Source organism: Vidua macroura, chromosome 1 (assembly GCF_024509145.1).
Source record: "Vidua macroura isolate BioBank_ID:100142 chromosome 1, ASM2450914v1, whole genome shotgun sequence".
Classification (NCBI taxonomy): Eukaryota; Metazoa; Chordata; class Aves; order Passeriformes; family Viduidae; genus Vidua; species Vidua macroura.
Window position 1 is genome coordinate 59,478,013 of NC_071571.1, and position 24,676 is coordinate 59,502,688.

General features: G+C 39.1%; 1 protein-coding gene across 3 annotated transcripts in view; it reads right to left on the reverse strand.

Moving 5' to 3' along the window:
- Nucleotides 1–11,670: 11,670 nt before the first annotated feature.
- TPPP (tubulin polymerization promoting protein) overlaps nucleotides 11,671–24,676 on the reverse strand; it is a 73,935-nt gene continuing 60,929 nt past the window's right edge. For all 3 annotated transcript variants that reach the window (XM_053972827.1, XM_053972818.1, XM_053972838.1), the window contains exon 5: nucleotides 11,671–11,805. In XM_053972827.1, coding sequence (XP_053828802.1) covers nucleotides 11,790–11,805 — 16 coding nt within the window. In that variant the 3' untranslated portion in view covers nucleotides 11,671–11,789. The remainder of the gene's footprint in view (nucleotides 11,806–24,676) is intronic.

Genomic DNA, 24,676 nt, shown 5'->3' on the forward strand with positions numbered 1-24,676 from the left:
ACCTCGGCAGGGAGACCAAGCTTCCCAAGCCTAGTAGGAGAGTCAGGCAAGGGGGCTTGGCCGGAGTTCGAGTGTAAGGCTCGGCAGGACGTTCGACCTTACCTCGGCAGGGAGACCAAGCTTCCCAAGCCTAGTAGGAGAGTCAGGCAAGGGGGCTTGGCCGGAGTTCGAGTGTAAGGCTCGGCAGGACGTTCGACCTTACCTTGGCAGGGAGACCAAGCTTCCCAAGCCTAGTAGGAGAGTCAGGCAAGGGGGCTTGGCCGGAGTTCGAGTGTAAGGCTCGGCAGGACGTTCGACCTTACCTCGGCAGGGAGACCAAGCTTCCCAAGCCTAGTAGGAGAGTCAGGCAAGGAGGCTTGGCCGGAGTTCGAGTGTAAGGCTCGGCAGGACGTTCGACCTTACCTTGGCAGGGAGACCAAGCTTCTCAAGCCTAGTAGGAGAGTCAGGCAAGGGGGCTTGGCCGGAGTTCGAGTGTAAGGCTCGGCAGGACGTTCGACCTTACCTCGGCAGGGAGACCAAGCTTCCCAAGCCTAGTAAGAAGGTTAGACAAAAGGCCAAGTAAGAGTTTGGGCAGGACTTAGCAGGGGTACAAGCCTAGAAAGTCCATCAAGAATTTCAGAACTTAGGCCAAAGAGAAAAAGAACAGAAGACAATAGACGAGATTGTGACTAGTGATTGTCCTGGCCAAGAGACAATGTAAAATGCCAAGAGGGTAGGACCAAGAGTGGGAATTTAGTTAAAAGAGATTAAGTCTAGTCAAGTGATTCAAAATACGAAGTTGGGAGGGGCCAGATGAGCTTTAGCTGCCTGTCAGTATATTCAATTTTAGATAGAAGCACCATTTTAGGTATATATTATTTAAGTTTTTTGTTTTTGAGGCCTGAAAATGGGAAGAGGTTATAGTAAAAGAGCAAATCCTTCCAAAGCAAAGAGAATTCCCCCTAACAGCCCCTTGGGGCAACTGTTAGACTAATGGGATTCTCGGGAGATCATGAAGGATCTAGACAAGAGTAAGATGATACATTACAGTATAGGAAGTATGGCCGAAGTTAGAATTACGGGGAGAGTGGCCGTGGTATGGAACCCAAGATCAGTGGATGTGTAATCAGAAGAGAGGGCCTTGATATAGAACAACTATCTCATGCAGCTTGCTGGCTGGAGAATTCTATAAATAATGAGACTGTGAGAATATGCAAGTTACAAAGAAATAGAGAGGAAGACAAAGGGAATAGAGAGGGGGAGACTAGAAAAATAAAGGAATGGGACCCCCTCGATTGCCTGTCCCCTTCTGCTCCTGTTACTTCCCCAACAGTTTCCCCAGTTAGTCCTTCAGCCCCTCCTATTAAGTCCCTGATTCCTTTCCCCCATTTTCCCACCTCTGTTTCATCGTCCCTTCCCTTAGTTTCCTCAACCATCTCCCCAACTCCCTCTTCCCCTTCTCCAGCTGGAGTTTCCTTGCCTCCTCCCACTTGGGAGCTGAGGCCACCTTTGCCCAGGGTTGGTTCATCACCTGGCATGCCCCCTGGCCTCCAGTGTCTCTCTCCACTACTATTTCCCTGCTTGGTGCCTTAGAAAAAGGGCCGTATTGTAGCACCCGATCCAAAGCACCAAGGGTGGAGGGGCTCTTTCCCCTTAGAGGGGTTCCTATGGGTAGAGCAGCTGGGGGAGTTAGGTTTGTGGATGCACCTTTGGCAGCTTCTGAAGTCTGGGGATTTGGGAAAGAGCTAAGAAATTTAGTGGAAGACCCCGTTGGAATATCTAGCCAGTTGGACCAGTTTCTAGGGCTGAGTATTTGTACCTGGGGAGACCTGAGCTATTCTAAGCATTCTGTTCTTTCTGAGAAAGGTCCAGATGATCTGAGCAGCAGGGGTGAAGATATGGGAAAGAGAGGGTGGATTGGGGCCCCCAGGGAACCAGGGGATGCCCTTGGTGGACCCCAACTGGAGTCCCAGCCAACAAGAAGGTAGGCAAAACATGAGAGACTATAGGTCCCTCATGATAAGAGGGATCAAAGAGTATCCCTAGGGGAAGCAACACGAAATTGGCCTTTGATGGTACTCAGGAGAAGGATGAGACCCCAGCAATTTGGCTTAACCAACTAAAACGAAATTTCCAGTTATATTCAAATATAGACCCAGATAGCCCAGAGGGTCAAGTCCTCTTAAAGGTCTAGTTTGCCACCAAATCCTGACCCGATATTAGACAAAAACCAGAAAAGATAGAGGACTGGCAAGCAAAGAACATCAATGAGTTGCTCAAAGAAGCCCTAAGAATGTATTTAAGTGGGAAAGTAATCACAGTAGCAGCAGCTATCCTGATAAAAGAAGCCCAAAAATTGATCCTGCAAGGGAAAATTAAAGTACAAACATTTACTAGTGATCGTGGATCACCTCACTCACTGGGTGGAGGCTTTCCCAACCAGAAAGGAAACTGCAGGAAGTTGCAAGAATAATCTTAGAAAACATCATACCACGATATGGGCTAGTCAATAACATTGACTTGGACCAAGGTCCACATTTTGTCGCTCAAACTTTACATCAAGTAACAAAAGCCCTGGGGATAAGGTGGAGGTTGCACACCCCATGGCATCCTCAAAGCTCTAGAAGGGTGGAAAGGATGAATAGAACTCTTAAAAATGTGTTAACTAAATTAATTGAAGAAACAAAGATGAATTGGCTCAGGTGTTTACCTCTCGCTCTCTTGTGCATCAGAACCAGACCTTGGTCTGACACAGGGGTCTCTCCCTATGAAATAATGTTTGGACTCCCTTTTTTTTTTAATCACCCCTTTCAGTACAGCAGATTATCTGGAAGGGGAGGCAGCAACTCAGAAATATTTAGAGGTCATAGGAAAATCCCTAGAAGGCCTCCAAAAGAAGGGGTATCTCTCCCAAACTTCCCCTCTGGACGCCAATGCCCACATCAGTCCTGGGAATTGGGTGTTGATAAAGTCCTGGTACACTACCACTCCATTAACCCCCAAATTCGAAGGACCTTTTCAGGTACTACTCACCACACACACTGCGGTACGGACCCAAGAAAAAGGCTGGACCCACGTCACCAGAGTTAAAGGACCAGTGCCACCCCCAGACGCCAGACCAGACCCAACAGTGTCACCCGCCTCCTCTTGTGCATGGACAGTAATTAAGAAACCAGAGGACTTAAAATTAACTTTAAAGAAGACTTGCTAGAGGCTGATATACAATAAGGTGTTAATAACTGTTTCTGAGTTAAAGTACCATAGAAAAGGTTTAAGTACTTGGTAATTGTTTAATAAGACTAAGTGTCCTTTAGCCATAGGAGTTACCTAAAAAAAACTTGGTTTCTAAAGAACACTAGAATTACCCTCAGGCCTGAGTAAAAGCATACAAATGCCAAAAGAAGTTAGCCCTCAAAAGCCAAAGACTGTAAGTTGATGCGGGCTTAAGCCCGATCAAAGAAGTAGAGGAGGGATTTGTTATGAACAGTTTCCAGGTGTTCCCCAGAGACGCGGGCAGGGCTTTCCTAGTTCCCATGGCAACACTAAAAGAAAACTACTAACTCTAGCTAAGTACCGATATTGAAATGCTAATTAGCTAATTGCTCTGTTTGTTTTCTCTAAACTACCTGGCCTCCCACCCCTCCACGCTGCCATTCTGGGACTAACATGCAAATAAAAGCCCCTTAGGATCATGGGAGTATTTTTAGGAGATAAAAATGAATATAAATCAAAAACTGAACACAATAGAGGAGTCTAGATAAATGCCCTAGCTGAGGAAGAGGGAAACACATCCCCTGACTGGCTTTTAACCATCGCCATCACCTAAGAAAGAACAGACTATATTAGGCTCTGAGAAGCAGGGAGATAGAGACAGAGAGCCCTGGTGCTGCCACCATGGAAGGAGCGGGAACAGCTGTTGTTCTGGACTTCAGCAACAGACTCTGCACACCACGTCTCCTCATCCTCGGGCCACCGGTGTGCCACAAGGAAAGGAGAAAGGACAGCTGCTGCTCGGGACTCCAGTGACCAACTCTGCACGCCGCCTTCCTTCCGGCTGCCTGGGAAAGCTACAACCGCGGGGGCGAGCTCTGCGTCGAGCCCCCTGCCCAGCTGATCTTTGTAATAAAGAGCTGAACATTAATAAAGGCATTAGCCCTGTTCATTTCACTTTGTACCAGGCAGAGGTTTCTTAAGTAAAAGGTTAAAATTCAATACATAACTCTACAAGCTAAAGTATAAATGCTTAATTCATTTTGTTAACTTAAGTGAACTCCAAAAATCTCTATTTCAATGTCTTCTGCACAGCAGATCATCAGCTAGTGATGAATCTAGATGTCCTCTTCCTTGTCTTTCCTCCTGGATGTTGAGTCTAGGTCCCGTCCTCCACGCCATCTGCTTGTGATTCGCTTGGGTGTGACCTAATGGCCAGCTTTGTGGTCATTGTTTTCTGCTGGCTAGGGCTTTTAAAATGCTAATTAGGTGCCCGGCAACTTAATCTGTGAATTAACTACAGTTTATTACATGCACCCCCAACTGCACGAATTACATATATAACACTTTCAAGGCTGAAGATAGTAATGCAACATGGTTACAGTTTAGAGGATGTTACGGACTTCTTCAGAAACACAGTTTGTTGTTTTAAACTGAAACTGTAAAAAACTGATCGCCTGCATTAACAGCTGATGAATATATTACAGCTCAAAATGTCCTCACAGCAGTTTAAAAAATTCAGGAAGTCCATCAAGTTAAAACATATTTTATTTTCTGACATAAATCAACTTTACAGCAGAATGTAATTATCCTCTCATTACCAATAAACAAAACATTTCAAGTGAACAGTTTTCAAGGGGTAGCAGTGCAGCACGCAACTGTGCCAAAGGGAGGACAAAGGCAGGGATGCTGCACTGGCTGGTGGCCAGCCGCAGTTTGCTGGTGGAGCTGGAAGCACTGTCCCAGGCCTGACAGCCCCCAAAGGCACAGACTGGGCCGCTCATGTTTCCTGCCCAGAGCCAGGGCAGCGCTGTCGGCCCGTTCCCGCCCATCTTGGCCACAGCGCCGCGCTCCTCCCGAGCCCACATGCTTCCCCCGCCCCACACGGAGCGCAGCAGCGGCAGGAGGAGAACCTGCCAGCCCCGCGGTGCCGCTGCCGCTCAGGGCCGGATATGTGCAGGGCCGGTTGGCGTCTCCGGCCGGGAGGGGCGGGAGGGGAAGCAAGGACTGAGGGAGCAGCTGTGGCCGATCGCAGCGTGCCCGCACACAGCCCCTCGCAGTGGGCCGAAGCAGAGACGAGTATGTGCTACACCAGTGCTCCCTCAGCTCCTGCTCGCTGCAAACCTGAGCGACTGCAGTTACTGTAATATGGGAAAATTTAACTGGTGTCATTTTCCCCTGACCAACAATTCATGCACTGATAAAATGACACCGCAGTGGTTTCTGTCAGCAGACCATTAAACCCAGGTTTGGGGTTTTGGCACCACAGATAACTGTCCTCTCTGAACAGTTAATCGTAAGCACTGTTCTCTGTTTTGCCTACAAGTGCAGCAAGTAAAATGTGCTCCCAATCAGAAGAAAATGCAGATAGTGTTTTGTTGGTAAGAGTCACCAGGAAAAAAACCCACCCACACCACAAGAACACACTGATTTTTAGCTGCTGTGTACACCATACACCAGAATATAACTATAACCAAAATAGTTATAGTTTGCTGATTCATTAAGTCCCTTGTCATCTTGCATTTTAGGTGGTAGTTTGTTTTGTGTGCTCAAGGGATGTAAATCTCTCCAAAATCAGAATGTGTAAGTTCTTATTCAGATGTACGTATATAAAAGTACTGGAAGAGAGAAATATGCTCTTAAATTTGCTTTCTTAATATGGTAAATGTAATGAACAGTTGCCACGTGTTCCCCAGAGAAGTGGGCAGGGCCTTCTTAGTTCCCATGGCAACACTAAAAAACTACTAACTCTAGCTAAGTACTGATATTGAAATGCTAATTAGCTAATTGCTCTGTTTGTTTTCTCTAAATTACCTGGAGATAACTAGTCTCCCACCCCTCCACACTGCCATTCTGGGACTAATATGCAAATAAAAATCCCTTAGGATCATGGGAGTATTTTTAGGAGATAAAAAGGACCATAAATAAAAAACTGAACAAAGTAGAGGGGTCTAGATAAATGCCCTAGCTGAGGAAGAGGGAAACACATCCCCTGATTGACTTTTACCTGTCACCATCACCTAAAAAGAATAGACTAGGTTAGGCTGTGAGAAGGAGGGAGACAGGCAGAGAGTCCTGGTGCTGCCACCATGGAAGGAGCAGGAACAGCTGTTGTTCTGGACTTCAGCAACAGACTCTGCACACCACGCCTCCTCATCCTCTGGCCACCGGTGTGCCACAAAGAAAGAAGAAGGGACAGCTGCTGCTCTGGACTTCAGTGACAGACTCTGCATGCCTCCTTCCTTTTGGCCACCTGGGAAAGCTACAACAACGGGGGCGAGCTCTGTGTCGAGCTGATCTTTTTAATAAAGAGCTGAACATTAATAAAGGCATTAGCCCTGTTCATTTCAGTAAATTAAAAGGTAGTTGATATACAGGGGTGTTTTGTTTTTGTTGTCTTTCCTCATTGCTCTTCTTTCTCTTTTCCTCATTTCTAGTGATGTATTTTTCTACTTTGCAGCATCTCTGGTGTTCATTATCTCATGCAGTATTACAATTAATTTTGTAATCCAGCAAAAATTTCTTGCATAATTCTGGTTTCATTGTCTGTTCCATGAAAATTTATTAAATTACTCCCCAAGTCAATGCAGAATAAAGAAACAGGAGAACATACCTGGAAGGAAGGTTGATATAGAAGGAGCAGGATTTAAAAGTTTCCAACTGTAGGCTGCAGGTAAAAACCCCTGAGGTTGCCTTATCTTTCTCCTTTAAATATGCCAGAAGGCTTGGAATTCCTGCATACGAATTTCCATTGGTTCCCAAACTCCTATCATCTGCTGGTAGTGGCAGCAGCTGTTATTTGTTTTGGTTGAGCTGATATTACCTTTACCTCTATTAGTAGATTATGGATCATAGAACCACAGATGGTTGGGCCTTTAAAGGATGACCTTTAAAGCTCATCTACTCCAATCCCCTGCAATGAACAGGGACATCTTCAACAGGACCAGAGCCCTGCCCAAACCTGGCCTTGAATGTTCCCAGGAGTGGGACACCTAACACCTTTCTGGGCAGCCTATTCCAGTGTTTCACCACCCTCATAACAAAAAATGTCTTGCTTATATGTAGTCTAAATCTACCCTCTTTTAGTTTAAAACTGTTCCCCCTTTCCTATCACAGAACACCCTGGTAAAAAGTCTGTCCCCATTTTTCTTATAAGCCACCTTTAAGTTCAGAAAGGCTACAAAAAACTCTCCCCGGAGCCTTCTCTTCTCCAGCTGAACAACCCCAACTCTCTCAGTCTTTCTTCAGAGGAGAGAGGCTCCACCTCTCTAATAATTTTTGTAGCCTTTCTCTGGAACCAATCCAACAGGTCCATGTCTTTGCAGTGCTGAGGACCCCAGAGCTGAATGCAGCATTCCAGGTGGGGTCTCAGCTGGAGAAAACGTAAATCACCTCCCTTTACCTGCTGGCCACATTGCTTTTGATGCAGCCCAGGATGCAGCTGACTTTAAGATCTAACTTAATTTAGATGTGCCACTGACATACTTCAGTAAATTTTGAATTGTTTCTTGAACTTTGAGTAATGTGAAATACAAAGTGTTTTTCATAATTCAGTGCCTGAAAACTGAAAGTTTTTGAAAATGATGTAATGCTCTAACATCCCAGGGTACTTGGAAACAGCATTCTCAGATATGGAAACTAAGCTCATTAAGGCTTATAAATTCTTCACATTGTGGGTATTCTCAGCTCAGTCACAGAGAAAGAGAAAGGTTTTCTAACCAGGCGAGAGCCTGGGAAGCAGTTGGGAAAGAATGTAAATAATTCTCTAATCTATCTTGTTATTCACATTGTTTATAGATATGTTCTGCCGGTGTGCGTCATTCACTGCACACCAATGCCATGAGATGTTTTTACTCTAAGACCAATGACATTAGTCCACATGATGTTCCCTATATATAGAGCAGTACATTTGAAATAAATCAGAGTTAATTCTCTTTGCCTTCTGATTTGAAGTTCTCTGTTCCCATCCTGCTCAACAGCATCACTACATGTGGAGTTAAATCAGGGGAGGGATAAAGGTAATGCCTGATACACAGACTGAGAGTAGGAGTTACCAGTTTAGAAATACATTTTTTGCTTCTTGTATCCTGGTTAGATTTTACTCTGGATGCCTCCTGCACTGTATTAACACCTTTTCTTTACAGTTGTTCCTAAAGAAATACTGTCATGGAGTTCAGCAGAGATAGGCCCAAGACTACCACAAAACCCAGGAAATGCACAATCTCTCTCATAAATTACCTCTACATAAAGAAAAAAAAAAAAAAAAAAAAAAAGGTTATATTTATGACTCATATGACACATCTAAAATGTTCTCTGTGGGCAAAACCCTAATATATTTAGAAACTGAGTTTTTATTTTTCCATAGCTTCTTTCCTAAGGAAAATCAAACTCAGATCTGTGTACCTGATGTGTGTTCTCCCTGTATATCAGAGTGATTTAATTTGCATAATATGCACCTGCTATAAATATTTGTTTTCAAAGAAAAGCTGGAAGCATAGAGGTTATTTTGTCCTGGAGAGTGCATATGCAGGGTATTGAGCAAGGGCTGGTTTCATATTAAGTGGCATTTGAAAGACATAATAGTTTTTTCTAGCATCCTTTTGCAATGGGTACCATATAATTAATATTACTAGTTCTACCATTTAAGAAACCACCAAAAATGCCCCTCAAACAGCAACAAGAAATTAAAGTTTCCTATTTTTGTTTAATACCAAATTATTGATATACTGCAGAATAGCTTCATAATGGATTTTGTATTAACCCAATTAAGTATTAAAATGTGTAGAAGATATTACTTGCCTTTCTTATAAATATGCTGAGGTTATGGATGTTCCCAGTCATGCCCCACCTGGCCTGTCCTATTTCTCTGAAGTAGGTGATGTGCCATCCTTGCTCTTTTCTCACAGGAGAAAATTACTCTTTTTTGCAATTGTCTGAAAAAAATCAGTCACCTGAAATCCCTAGATCTCTTTCATAATGCATTGGTTAGTTCGGAGGTAAGGATGGTTGGTTGGTTGGTTGGTTGGTTGGTTGGTTGGTTGGTTGGTTGGTTGGAGTTTTCTTAACAGCTAGGGTTAAGAAAGATGAAACCAATACACACAAAGTCTTGAAAGTCTATGGAAGACAAGGTTAGGACGGTGTCAGCTGTGCAGAACCACATTGCAATAGTTACATTTTTGAAATTAGGGACTTTCAGTGCTTAATTCCAGTTACAACATATCACTGTAAATAAGGTGGTGATTCCTGAGACATGTATCCTAAGAAGTGGGTAGGTTTCATGCTGAGGTGGTAACTGTACTTCTGCATTTGATCCATCAGCATCTAAATATATTTGCCTGTAGCTATTCAGAAGGCACTTCAGAATGCATGCATGGATTTAGTCTATTTCAAAATAAGCACCCGAAACAAACCAACCTTTGGCAATAGTCTGAGTGAAGTAGACTTAGAGCTTGGATAAGTATTTAGAACTTTTTTTCTTTCACGAAGATTATATTGCACCTGTGGGTGAGTATGCAGAAGAACATAACTGCCTGTGCATGTTGAACTGACAACACTTGAAGGAACTTCTCTTTAATAGCAAATATGATTTCACAGGAAGTCAAACACAGCAAATCACAGAACTCTTGGCAAGATCATGGGAATCGCAGGTGCTTCACATGGGGATCCTGAATAGTTGTTTTGGGGACATGATGATTTTTCACCTTTTTTAATGTATATATTTTATATACCTTTTTTGTATCTTAGGCACTCTTAGCATGCATACTTGTAATTCTTTAAGTCTGATAACTTAGCATAATTCTGGTAAACATCCCAGAGATCTCGCAGTTGGAGGCTGGAAGGCCCTATGCTATCTTGAGAAACCAAGGTCCTCTTTAAAATACATCCTGTAAATTAGAATTAGGCCCCTCCAGGGGGGAATTCTTTGGGATGGGGAGATATCACACTATTCATTCAAGCCTCTCATTGAGGCATCTTTATTAAATGTACTAATTTGCAAGGTCTACAAAAGTGTATACGTGTACTGGGGGTGTGCATTTCGATGCATTCCACCTTGGTGAAGTGGTGCACTGTAAAGATCCTTATTAAACACCAAAGTAAAAGCCCTTTACCCCTTAACCGTGTCTTAAGTTTCAGGACCAAGGAAAAGTCATCAGTTTCTGTTCTAAAGTTATTTTACCTCTTAAGTCTTTTTATTGAAAAAATGGCATCCCTATATTACTACTTTTGAAGTTTTTCTGACTCAGGTGGGATAGCAATTAAGTCTATATGTGAACTGAAGCTGAGCAGTAGTGTTGACAAAACAAATGTATCTGCTGCTTCCCTATCACAAACACTAAGATGCTTGTATGGCTGAAGGCTGAAATAAATCCAAAAGAATTTATATATACATTTGAACACCAAAAAATATCCCAGTTGGTTATCTTTCAACCAGATCACCTTTCCAGTTAACTGTAGTGATATAACACCTGACATATTCAAAAGATATAATGTAAAAAATGGTGTGAGAACTTGAACAATTGACTGGAAGTGGCGAAGGAGAAATAGCACTTAGGTTTCACATACTGCTTTAAAATCTGGTTGTCATGCATTACGCTAAGATTTTTTTTTGTTATTAAAATTAAACTTGCTAGTTTTACTTCTACTTTTTATAACTTTTTGCAGTAGTACAAAAATAAAACCAATTTTTTTCCAGGTTTGCAACAATGAGAATATTTTCATGAAAAAATGAGTGAAATGAATGCCTTGCTGATGCAGCAAAGAATAGCTTTTATTCCTGTATCCTCCTTGTCATGGCAGAGATCCTACCTCACTCCCTGATCCATGGCTCCTGGCCACATAGTCCTGAACATTCCTTTGCTGTCCCTCTGGCACTCATCAGACAATTCTTCAAGTCAGTTCATTAATCCAGCACAGAAGAGAGTCTTCTTTTTCCTGATCAACTTGTCTTCTGGCAAGTTGACATATGACATGAGCTCACAGAGGAATCCAGAGAACACAGGAGTTTGTGCAAGGTAAGAAGTACGCATTGGCAACCTCTGATTGGAAGCATGAAAAAGAGAATGAAAAAACAGGGGGAAAGGATTGTCAGCTCCCTCTCTTTCATGGTATGTGAGCTTTTAGATCAGATCATCTTGACATGTCACAGTCTCAGGTTGATGAATGCCAGTATTAAAGGAGAACAAAATTTGTAATTCAGTCTTGTTTATCTACTAACTTTATTATCATCTAAATTAAAAGGCTCTTGCTTTGGGCTACTCTGGCTTCTGTAAAATACCAAATTTCTACTATTCAAGACTGTATTCTGGAAATATAAAATTAGTTCAGGCTACAGTTGTTTTGAAGTAGGCATTGAAGTAAAATACAAAACAGTACTATATTTTGCATTTAAGCTTTTATATTACTGTCCTATGAGAATATGACTTGATTAATTCACAGGTATTCACAGGTATACACAAATCTCACAAATTGATGCTATACACAAAAGTTTTTGAGGAGACAGCTTTATTTCTTTTTCCTTGGAAATGTTGTCTTATCTTGTGCTCACAGTAGCATCAGGGAAGAAAACTAGATTCTGTTTCCCCTGGGAAGCTGGACTGTTTTTAATTGTCTTTGGAGCTGCAAAACAAATTGCCATATTATTGCTTTGTAAACTTCCATCTGTCATCCATATTGTAGTTTATTGCTTCATCACCGATATCAAAGGCTACAGTGAAGATAGCTACTTCTATTAATAGTTACTGGTATAACTAACACTATTAACTGACTAAACAATATAGCAAGAGGTATTTTTGGAGTGGAAATAACTGTGAGACCTTCCTTGTTTTCTGTGACTTTTGTAAAGTTATTTCTGTATTATTTTTTGCAAGAAAACTTCATTGTTCAATCTTCCCTGTTACCAAACTTCAAAGCAGTTTGCATGCTTACCTTCGTGTGAATGAAATCACATCATTTCATGTGTAAGACTAAGTTAAAGGACAGTCATCAGTGTCAAACAGTATTCAGAAGCTTTCCTAGTTGCATATGAAGTCCCAATGCTACTGACATTAGTCATCAATTTTGGCCACAAAGCCTATTGCCAAAAATTCTTACTGTTCAATACCAACCTAAATTTTCTATATGCCTTGTTGCATGTTGCTGCTCTAAATTTGTCATGCTTTCTTTATATTCCTAGATATTCTAAAAGTATGATTAACATAAAGTCAGCAAGTTTGTTCCTAATGCTTTCTTTATAGCTCTAACATGTACTGTCAATGGGAGGTGAATTTCAGTAACTTACGTAACATAATGGATTTTTTCAAAATGGTCATCACAAAGTAACCTTTTCCTGACACAGGAGTTTAAAAAAAATTAAAATCTTCTTTCCTTTGAAAAATGGCTAGATTTACATGATTTGTCAAGGTTTTGTGTACAGTTACTATGTCAGCACCGATTTCATGTCCTAAAATGCTATCATGAATGCACTTACTTTTTTCATTAACATTTATTACCCACTTCAGATATTACTGAACTAAAAGACAATTTATCAATCAAATCCAAAAGATTTTGTGGCATTGCGCAAACTTTCTTACTTGAACACTTGTACAAGTCCTAATTTTATCAATTCCTTTTGTAGATGATTTCCAGTGAGTGATAATTGAGTGAAATGCATCTTTGATGCAATTTACTACAGATAATGCATTAAAATTAGGTTTTTCTGAGCAACAGAATCAAACAATTGAAGGTACAGATGCATTAATTGAAACAGTGATATTGCAATGCTGTCACAGAAGTTTGAGCTTCATTCAAAAGTGAATAGTACAGTTAGGGGAGTTCAGAAAAAAACCTGTAGTGAAACACTTAAAAAACCCACAAGACTTCATTCACCATTTGAATTTTGCCTAAATATTTTGGAAAGATAATTACACATATAGTACTGCAGCCTTGCAGCGTGATGAACTGGTTACATACAGCTTCATGCTTCAGTGACTGGAATGTTTCTGGTACATCACATGTCTCATTTAAAAATAGCTGTCTTACAGCTCAGCAGCACAGATATAGCAGAGACAGTCTTGTCAGTTTCTTGTGCATTAATTCACTTTTGGAGGCGCCTTTTCAGTTGGCATCCCATGTCATCAATTAGTCTCTTGACATTCATACATCATTGGTGGACTCATTAAGACATTAATTTTCAACACTAGCATCCTATGTTCCTGCTAGCTTGTTTGGAAACCTGGAATGGGTTTGCAAGCACTTTGGGAACTGAATAACTCTAGTTAGCATAGAGGAGAAAGGATTTCTGATGTATTCAGAATGGGTCTGCTGTTTTGAAATATCTGGTTTGAGTATTCTTTGGTTGCATTTAAATTTCATTCTGTTGGTTCTTTCTGTATATGTAGCGGCACATTGTGCCTTTAAGCACTCCTTTGTCAATAAAAACCAAATTTATGTTTTGAATGCTAGCTTTGGTACTATCATTTTGTTATGCCAAAATACAGTATTAGAATATAGTAATTACAATTAGAGTGATTTTAGTATTTTGTTTTTAATGTATTTCTTTGAATTTTTAAAATAACTTTATCCTTTTTTTTATATGTATGCTCACATAAATACAGGCACAATATAATTTTTAGCTTGCCCAGTGTTTTCCAGTTCAGCAGTGCTCTGTCGTCTCCTTCTTACCTAGCTGATTGCAGCTTTCTGAGCTGCTCTCAGGCAAACCATGCTGACATTAACTGGTCTAAATTAGCAGACTTATTTTAGCCATCTGATTTTAATTGTGGAGATGGCTAACTCATCAGGCTTTTCGTCTTACATTTTAAAAGCTCTCACAATTATTTACTTGTAAATAAAATAAAGGCTTTACATCATGACCTGTCACTGTCTGAAATACTTTTATCAGCCTCCTTTCTGTAAAGCTATGCGTAGCATATAGAAAATTAAGCAATATAAACCTTCTAACAAGAACTTGTGTTGTCTAGTGTTTATTCAGCTGAAATGCCTCTCCAGCACCTATTGTATGTAGATCTTGCTCACATGGAGAATCCATAAACTCTAGTATCTCTATTCTTGTCATCTTAGGAACCTGCTTTTCTGCACATGCAGCCAGAAAATTGTAGGACACGAAAAAAACACTGTCATTTACTAAAATTACATTCCTCAGCATGCTCAAACTTAGGTGTCTAAAGTGGGCCCATCAATTTATATTCAGGGCCATCACCTTCAGTTATAACTGTTTTTTTAATATGATCATGTGATTCTATAGATATCTTTAAAAAGGTGAGTCAATAGAGCAAGTTATTCCGAATAAATGTATTCTGGGTAAACGTGCATTACTTTTCCTATTCCAATCCCAAAGCAACAAGATAATTTCTAAATTGCAAGGAATTTCGTGTTTACAAATGTATAGCAAAGAACAAACTGGAGATGGCTTACTGTTTGTTAGTAAGGAACTTAACCAAACTTGAGAAGTTGACAGACAATTGAGTTCAGCAAAGACAAATGCAAAGTGGTACCATGGGTAGAATAAATCCCTGCAGCAGGTACAGAATCTGACAGGTTATGTATCAGCTCTGCAGAAAATTTGGGCTTTTCCTGGGTAATGAGCTGAACATGACTGCAGTACAAGTTGGGCTTTATTATTAACAAGAGCAGACTGAGAGAAGAAATTATTTCCCTCTACTCAACACTTAGGAGGCAGCACTGTATTCCACTTTGGGGTTCCCCATGTAAAAGAGAGGTCATAAAACATAAGAGTCCAGAGAAGATTGTATAGGTTAGAACATATACTAGGAATAGGCTGAGAGATATGGTTTTGTTTACTCCGGAGAAGAATTGGGGAAAAGTGAGCAGGAGGAGAATCTAATTATTGTCTTTCATATGGGGACATATGGGGGACAAGATGAAACCAGATTTTCACCAATGCACACAGTAAAATGACAAGAGGCAGCTAACATTTCCAGGGGAACAAAGACAATTCCAGCTGAACATAAAAGGATTTTTTCCACTGGTCAAGCACCTAGAGATGACTTTGAAATATGACTCAACAGAACACTGTGTAGCACCTTTGTTGACATTGAAGTTAGAGAGCTCATTTAAGCATAAGTTGGACAATTGAGGACATGCAGACATCCCTTACAGCCTGAGTTATTTTATGATTTTAACTAAGATACAAGTAAGTTACATACAGTATAGTATTTTAAATTTGATTTCTTCTCTGAAGACGGTGTTGGAACATTATCAAATACATAACTGTCTTTAATTTAAATCCTATTCTGAAGGTGTAATATGGATTAGTGGAGTCACATGCAGAACTGTGGTGAAAAATGACACAGACTGTAAGTCAGAAAAAATGATGATTGATGGCTCCAAATTATAAAATGGAAGTTGCAACACAGAGATGACCAACACAAGAACAGTCATAGAAATTTCTAATAGTGTCTTTAATGAAGATAAAAAGGCTGCAATCTTCAGTAATTTATTCATTTGTGTATACCTGTGGTGGGTGGCTGGCTAAGTTTTGTGCATGCTGGCCAAAAATTGCCTCTTGCTTAGCAAGCAGTGTGTGTGAGAGTGCTTCTGGGGTACAGGGAGGTAATGGCTTAGGTAAACATAACGGAATTTATTAACTGAAGGTAGTGTTGTGGAGGAAGACATGCACATGGGCTGTACAGAAGAGTACCTTGAGCTAATACTGGACATAAGGGACACATATCCTGCAGTGGAAATGACAGGGAACTGATCCACAACCCTTTTCCTTCATCCTGTGTGACAAGAGAAATGGATGTGACCTTTGGGTTTCAGCTCAATGTTATGCATTAGGTATTTGGTAGTTCACACTTGCCCTGCTCTACTCTAGCAATATAATATGGTGCAGTCTTTAGGACAAAAGGTTTTGTCTTTTTATCTGTAAGATTTGGTTTTCTTCCAGATGTAGTCATTGAATCTTCATAGAAAAGCAAGAAGACTTTCATTGGCAAAGTTAAATTTGCTTGTATCCTGGACTTCTCATTGAGGCTTTTTATCAAAGATTTTAACTTTGATTTTGGGATTACTTTAGATTCTTTGTGATGACTTCTTTTTTTAATTGAAAACAGTTTCTAGGCGGCAGTTCGGTCTCCAGAACACTGCCTGTCTTTACTATGCCTTGTGCACCACCTACTGGATTCTTTTTAACATCCTGTGAAAGACTTATCCTTTCACAGGTCCATGAAATACAGGATTTACTTGTTTCCAAAAAGAAAACTCACAACCCCATTACTTGGGTGAAAAAATATGTCTTATCACAAATAAGTCTTAATTCATGTCTTCTGTTCAACATCCAGTTGTATTTAGCAACATCATAAAGTGTTCTTACTTTAACATCAATAATCATAATTAATGGCATTCTGGCTGGTGTAAAATATCTGAGGAAAACAGCTACTTATTCAGTAATTAGAACAGGAGTTGTTATATGGTCTGCCTTCTGCAAAGAAGTAAAAATTTTGGTTAAAATGAAATTTTTAAGACAATCTTATATTACTTCCAGAAAGAATTAGAAACACCACTTGATCCAAAATTATCTCAGGTGATGTTTAAATTAGATCAAGCTACAGCCCAGGAGTATGTAGAAGCTCAGATGATAAGAGGCTAATGTGTATGTCTCAAACACCAGTAACCAGAGAGCCATGGGGGGTTTGTGCCAGGATCAAGATTTGCTTGGAGAACAGGACCATGTGGAGGTAGAGCAGGGACAAACATCCTTGTTCTACTCCCTAGAGGCACAGCAAATAAAAGACAGCATCAGTGAAGAATCAGGCATGAACTGTAAACCAAGGGCCAATCCAGCAGGAGGATATGAGACCACCCAAGACCCCTGTGACCCTCTAAACTATATCCAGATAGATCTGAAAGAACAGACTGCAAATGATAACTAATTTGCATAGAAAGCAAGAAACCTGTCCTCAGGGCAGGTGAAACTGATCAAGCCCAGGCACACACCATCCCATTGGCCAAAGAGATAACCTCTCTCTTTCTCTTCCCCTCTTTAATTCATCTCTTCCTTTCTCTCTTCCCTCTGACCCTATCCCATCACCCAAACCCCACTTCTGGCTTACAGAGTAGGTCAGTGACTAACATATCAGTTTCCATGCCAAGTGTTGTAATTTACTAATAAAACTTTGTGGGCCCTCTCACTTTTATCATTCCTTTTGACCACATTTACCAGACTTGAGTGTTTCCTTCCCCATAGGGTGTGACATCACAAAACAGGCAGACAAGAAACTGAGAAGAGCAGAATGAGACACAGCTCAAGATGAAAGCCATTGTCAAGTGCTGTTTATGAGGACGATGAGAATGAGAAGGCGATAAGCAAAGATTGCACATAGGACAAAACGCTGTGATGTGTTTTAAGGAAGAAAAGATTTACTTAAGTAAAAGAAGATTACATCCTTCAGGATGTCTGTATCATGGCAAATAGCTAAAGCAGGATCCCAAAATTAACATATAACATCATACTGCTGACAGTACCTAAGAACAGAGATGGAGTTTCAAATAATGGGAAACATTTCATATAAATTTGAATATATATGTGTGTGTGTGTATGTTTAACATATAAAGATATAAGAAATTTTAATCTTATATTAAAAAAACTGAATTTATACTTTTCATATTTTATACTACATCTGGTCCAGTGATGTCAACATATGAAACCTACTCTCACTGAATAAATGTCAGTGTATGACTACAAGAATTTTTTCCACTAAGAAACTTATAAGAAATGTTCCTTTGAAGAGTTTGCTTTGTAATAAAAGTTCAAATTAGTAGCACTAAAACAGAATAAACCTACCAAAATGCTACTGAAAGGAAATATTTAAAAATAATTTAATTTAGCTGGGGTAATGAACAAAATTGGTTGCCTGAATTGTTTTATTGTAAAGAAATTTAATTTCTATCAGGAATTAGCAGACATGCACATGCCTTGAGACTCAATTTGAGCAATTTAATGGGAGCTATTATCAGTTAAGAAACACAACAAATCAACATTTTTGTAACAATACAGGCAACAGGAGACAAAGTTGTTTAATTATGGTAGTGTTGATGGATGGAAATCATCCACACTTAAAAAAAACCAAAGCCAGCACCACCAAAAAACCAAAATCAGTTCCAACAACCTGTCTATGGCTGACCAGGATGAAGGGCTCCTAGTAGGAAACGTGTATATTTAATGAGATTCCCTCCAGACAGCCTATCCAATGGCTAGTGCCTAGATCACTATTTTCCCCTGCTGCTGGAATCTGGACATGCAAGTCTATGAAGATCACAGCTACACTTCATCTGCTGGTACAGTCCCATGTCATCATTCCCTTCCCACCTAATGCAGACCAGCACACACTGGATCCCTTGAGTAACTGGGATTAGATGTGCAGCCAGCTGAGTAACTATCCCACAAATTCTATCATCTCCTGTGTAGAGACACACACACCATCAGACCTTATAGCCTTCCCAGCAGTTGTTACGAACTGCCTGGTCCCTTCGGTATGTGCTTCCAGCTGTCTCAGAGACATACATGTATCTGGCCCAGTCTTATGAATGCTTTGGTAACTGAGCTAAAGCCCCTGCTTGCTGTCTAGGTTCAGCTCAGTATCTGCTGGCAGCCAAATGGTGCTAGACATGCCCTCATTTGGCCCAGCTGCTGGCACCACAGGCATATGGGTTCCTCACATCCACAGACTCTACTCCAGTTGCTGGCACCACAGTTAACACTGGCTATTGTGACCCATGGTATGATTCCAGCTGGTAGCACTTAAACCTCCATAAGTACATATGTACACAGAACAGAGAATCCACTCACCCAAGAAAATAGTTAGACATTTAATTTAATAAGACAGGGCAGCTGGCACTTAGGAGATCCAGGACATCACCAAATAACTGCATGGACCAGAGACTAGTCCCTTATGCCCCTGTTTTCCCGTGCTTGTTCCCCCCTAGACCACCTACATCCTTGCCTTTGGTTCCTTCCATACAAATTCACTATTGTTGTGGAGATGACTGAGAGGGGATTTAATGAATACTCATCAATAAGTATGTGACCCTTCAATGTGCTTAGGGTAGTTCACATTATTAATAAATCAGTGCAGTGAGTTATATAGAAAGTTGAAGAAATTAAAAAAAAAAAAAAAAAAAGCTAATTAGAAGACCAGGTTAAGTCCCCTGAAGTCTCAGATTTGGCAGACATAGCCTTTGCCTCCACACCTCTGTCTGTACAGTCCTGGATGTGGTAGAACAGCTTGACAGAAGCAGGAAAGATCAGCCTGCACGTGATGTACGGACACGAGAACAGGAGTGCATAGCTATTGCAAGAGTAGCTACACAGACTGAAAACTAGCCCAAATAATTGTATTCCTGGAGTAAAGAGAACACATCCTAGCAGAGGGGAGTTATTTTCATTTTAAAGTCATGATGTCAAAGTGGTGTGTAGGGGTGAGTGGGCATTTCTACAGGCCCTACAGAAAAATAATAAAAAATCCTTAACTCTTTTGAAAATACAAATCTTAGTGTCTTATATTCTCATAGGGCAGAAGAGAATAATAAGCCTATCTTAAAGGCTTTTTGAATGGTAAAGAATTTGATTTTTCCTATAGATTCTGCTTCACTATGTTTTTTACAGCTTCAGTAATCATACATGCTAAGAGCTAAAAGGAGTAGAGGAGGGACAGTCTATGGCCTCTATGCAGGAGGAAAAGCTATCTCAGGACACAGCTGTATTCGATTTCACTTAAAAGGCAGTTCTAAAGAAGGTTGTCTAGTGTGTGAGAACAAGGAATTTCCAGTTTGAGAACAACTGGCAAAGAGACAGGGTAGCTAGCTATAAGCTGTTTAGTTATGTCTCCTTGCAGTTGCTAACCACTGGATTAGCAACTGACTGCTCATTTTGTCAATTAACAATTGACAGATTTTCAATTGACACTGCTACATTTCTAGAGCAGCACTCGACTTTTTTTTTGGTCACATTATTAATTATGGTATTACAATGTTGTGAGTTCTGCTTCTTGAATAAAATTATGGTATTTTTGCTACTGGAAAGCTGAGTGATGTTATTTATAAGCAAAAGGTCCATATTTGCTTTTGGATGTAACATCATTAAAACAATGTTCTATGTAGCAAATTTCTTTCTTTCCTTAAAAGTAAAATATTTTCAACACCACTTAAAGAAGCTGAAAGAACTCAGGCTTTTTCACAGAGGATCAATCTATCTTTGGTAGCTATTTAAGAACAAATGGCTTCATGCCTGACAGATATTATTTGGTGGATCACCATCATGATAGCTATTCAAGCATCATACTAGAATCCTCAAAATATTAATGGTCAGCTTTAGTCATTATTCAAACTAGGAAAATAAACAGTAAAGAAGAAATCAATTCTGCTCAGAATCAGACAGCTGAATGTTCAGAGAGTATTTTCATGTAATTTATAAATTCATCAGCAACTAAATTAACATCTAAACTGTAAAATAACTGTTGCTTACAAAGTTTATCAGCAAATACCATTTACTCAGTAAATCCCAGAACTGATGTAGTAACACATTTATTGATCACTTTACCGACTAAAAATACAATTTTATACAATCAGTCAACAGCAATAATGTACTTTATGAGAAGCTATGCTTTAATGAAATGGTGTTTAAAATATGGATTTCACTATAACTTGTCAAGCCAAGCTTTTACAGTGCTAATCAAAACAACTGCTGCACTTGAACTTTTCCCCTAAAACATCAACAATAATGCTGCAAAGTAGCTTTTCCGTTGTTAATGTGGGTTTAGAATTTAACAAGACAACTTCAAAAGGTTTAAAACATCCATAACATTGTCATTACTTTAACATTCACACAGATAAATTGATACATTTAATACTTTCTAGCATTAATAAACAGTGTAAAAATATATTGCATATATATATATATATATATATATAATATATATATATATATATAATATATTGCATATATATATATATATATATATATATATATAAATTTGTTTCCTTTTCTTGAAAAAACCTAGTACAAACTAGTAATATATGATCCCCCCTTCAAGTTTCTTTTACTTATTTTAAAGATTAAAGAGTAGTAGTTTTAAATTAACAGAAACAAAGACATGGAAATAAGAGAATCACTGTTGTGCCCCCCCATAACCTCTTGTCATGGTTACTAAGCGTATTAACCCCTTGGTAATGGTGGTTCTATTTTTGCTAACACCAGCTAGAATTTTGGAACTGGCTGCAGTGGGGATAAGATTTTGCCCAGTGTGCTTTGCACTGGATGATGCCTGGCCCTCTTCATCAGGTTGTTAAAAATCTTTGCTTAGGACATGTTTATCTACTATAGTTAAGATTTAGAAATGCTATGCTCAAGTTGTTCATTTGCAATGAAAAGAAGATTCAGTGTTAAATTAGTGAAAAAAAGTAAACTTGTAAGGTTAAATGATCACATAAATTTTTTTACCATGTTTAAAATTTCACAGTGAACACAGTAGGCTAGTACAGCTGCATGTCAATGCTTGCAATGTCTGCAATTAGAAATATTGCAGGTAATTATCACACAGCAGCTTCCTGGTTGATGAAAGACAAATGAAAATAAGAACAAGCTTCACTGAAGTTTTTTAAAATAGTGTACAGTGCTCCAAGGAAGACTATGCCAAGACCTATCTCCATACCCCAACTGCTTAACAATTAAATTTTAATTAATGCTCTAGGTAATCAAAGACAAAACAGTTTTGCCTCCACCCTTTATGATCAGGTCCTGACAGTATGCATATCCAGATTTGTGCAAATGAAGAATCAAAACATCTAAATCGAATTAGAAATGGATGTTGGAACAGCATGGACTGATAAATAAGCTAGCAAAGGAATAAAGCATAATGTGGATAAATAAAAGGTTCATGACTGAACAAAATCAATCTCATTGAAAAATTATACTTCTTCTGCTTTTATAAATATATATTTCTCCTCTAATATTTAAATCTGTGAAATATAACACCTTGCTAAGAATAAACTTCGATATACTTATCCAACATTGACCATTTCTCTGCTTTACAGAATGCAAAGACAAATTACTTTGAATTAAAAGCAAATTTTCCCTGCTGCAAGAATTTGCCAAAGCCAATATATTCTGAACTCAGCACAAAGATTAAATACAAACACACTTTTTTGCACCCTGTATTTGCCTATGATCTTACCTTTTCATACACTACAGTGCTAACAAAAGTAGTTTGCCAACACAATTTTATACAGGATATCAGTTTGTAGGTTAACTGACTTTACACAAAGCCTTTGTAAAGATCTAGTACACATTTAGCTTGAATATTACAGACATACACAGCATTTCAGTTTCATTAATATAATCCTATTTAACAGAGCCCAGGCTGCATTATTTCACATTATTTAATTACTTTGTTTAAAAATAGCATTTGAGCAAATGCAAGCATATAGAAACTCAACTGATGTAAACTGGAACTTAAAATAATTTACCACTGTGGGGATTCAGACTGCCATCTTTTTTTCTTATTTTGTTGTTCATCTATAATGTAGCTCCTGATCAAAATGCAAATATGGATGAACTGAGTGTATTTTTACAGCCACATTTTTAATTTAGTTGAGTGTAGCTTTGCTCATGTTTCTGATGTTTTCTGAAAAATGTGCAAAGTAGTAGAAAAACCTTGCATAAATATAACTGAAATTAAGGTCAAATTATCATGAGCATTATCTTTAAGGTCTTTCCAAATGTTTACATCAAAACTCACTTTGTACAGTGGCATAAGCTTTAGAGTAACTCACAAAAAAGAGATGCTGTATTACTGTATTTGAAAATTAATTCATTGGCTATTTAGCTGCAATGGAATATGGTAATAGCTTACCATTTTTCCAAATCAGGTTAGTCAGTTGGGCATTTCAATGTCAATTTCTAAATGCAAGGTTTAAAGAGGAAAAAAAAAAAGGTCTCTTCTGTAGTTTTGCCCTCATGTATATATCCATGTCCCCAAGTAGTGCCCGTGTGCATGTGCATGAATACAAAAGATAGCTTCTTTTTAAAAAAATTGTTTCAGACTACCAGAACTGCAAATGTCTGTCAAGAATGCTGGAATTTTCCCCCTTTTGTTTATGATCAGATTTATTCCTGCCAAAGTCTACCTTGAGTGGATGATCTATTAGTTTGAATGAAACAAGCCAATTCAAACGTTTTCTGACAACTAAGTCAAGAGTTGTATCTTAAACTTGTCTTGAAATCCATGTTCTCCATAAGGTTTTTAAAGCAATATACCAAGGTTAATATACTGAAAAACATGAAAAAAAAAACAACAAATATATTAACAGATATTTCTTCCTGAAAAAAATAAATTACTTGGACAATTAAGACATGGAGGTTCTATCTGCAATATTCTTTTATTCCTAGAAGCATTATTCTTAGCTGGGACATCATTCAAAGCATTGATTTTGAGTTTAATGAACCAGCATGAATTCAGCTACAGGTTTCTTAGTAGTTCTAGGATTCTGAAGACTTGAACAACCCTGACCATCATTTCCAGGTAATATTAAGTAAGCCAAATGGGCACTTTGGGGTTGCACAAAATGAGCAACTGAATGTTAAATGATATTTTATGAGCAAACACTCCAAATACAGGAGGTACACATATTAATTTGAGGTACTCCAGATTTTAAGAATTTCACACAAGTTTATGAGCTGTCATTATGCTTCTGGTATTTAATTGTATAAAGTTTCAAGCAAAACTTGAGTCCATAGGCAATGTATGACACTCCTGTTTCCTATTCCCATCTCATTGTACCACAGCTTTATACTTACTAACAGGTGATGAACAACTGTGTGTTTACACAGTGAGTGTCACCTTGCTTCACAAAGCTGGGGCAAAGGAAAATACAGGGCCCATGCAGAGCATAGTTTTAAATGGTTTCTCAAGAGTACTCAGAGGAAAGCTTGCTTTCACCCTTACTCACTCCTACTTCCTCACCATGGAGAAACTCCTCACGTCACACTAAATCTATGTTAGAACTGCTGAAGAGTGATTTCTCTCAGAACAGGGTAGACAAGTAAAACCATAAAAGCCTCCTTAGATCTTTACCTTTATGGTATGAAGGGAGAACGACAACACCCCCAACCAGCAAGCTGAACAGCACTGGCTGCAGGACTAGAGCTTGGCCCTAATAAAATTTAAATTTTTCATCAACATTTATACAGTTTAATTACTTATGCTGGATCCAAAGAGTATGTGTACACACACACAAACCTACACAAGTCTTGTGCATTACATTACTTAATACCAACTAAATGACAAACCAAGAACATAATATTCACGCTACAAACAACATACAAAAAAGTGTAGTTATTTTGGCACACACGTAAGGCTGACAGTCACTTAAAAGGACACATACCAGTGCAACGCTACATTTGCTCTATCATGAAGGTAAAAGGTTTGCTCTTGGCCAATGCAAACAGAGAATTCTTATTCACGGATGACAG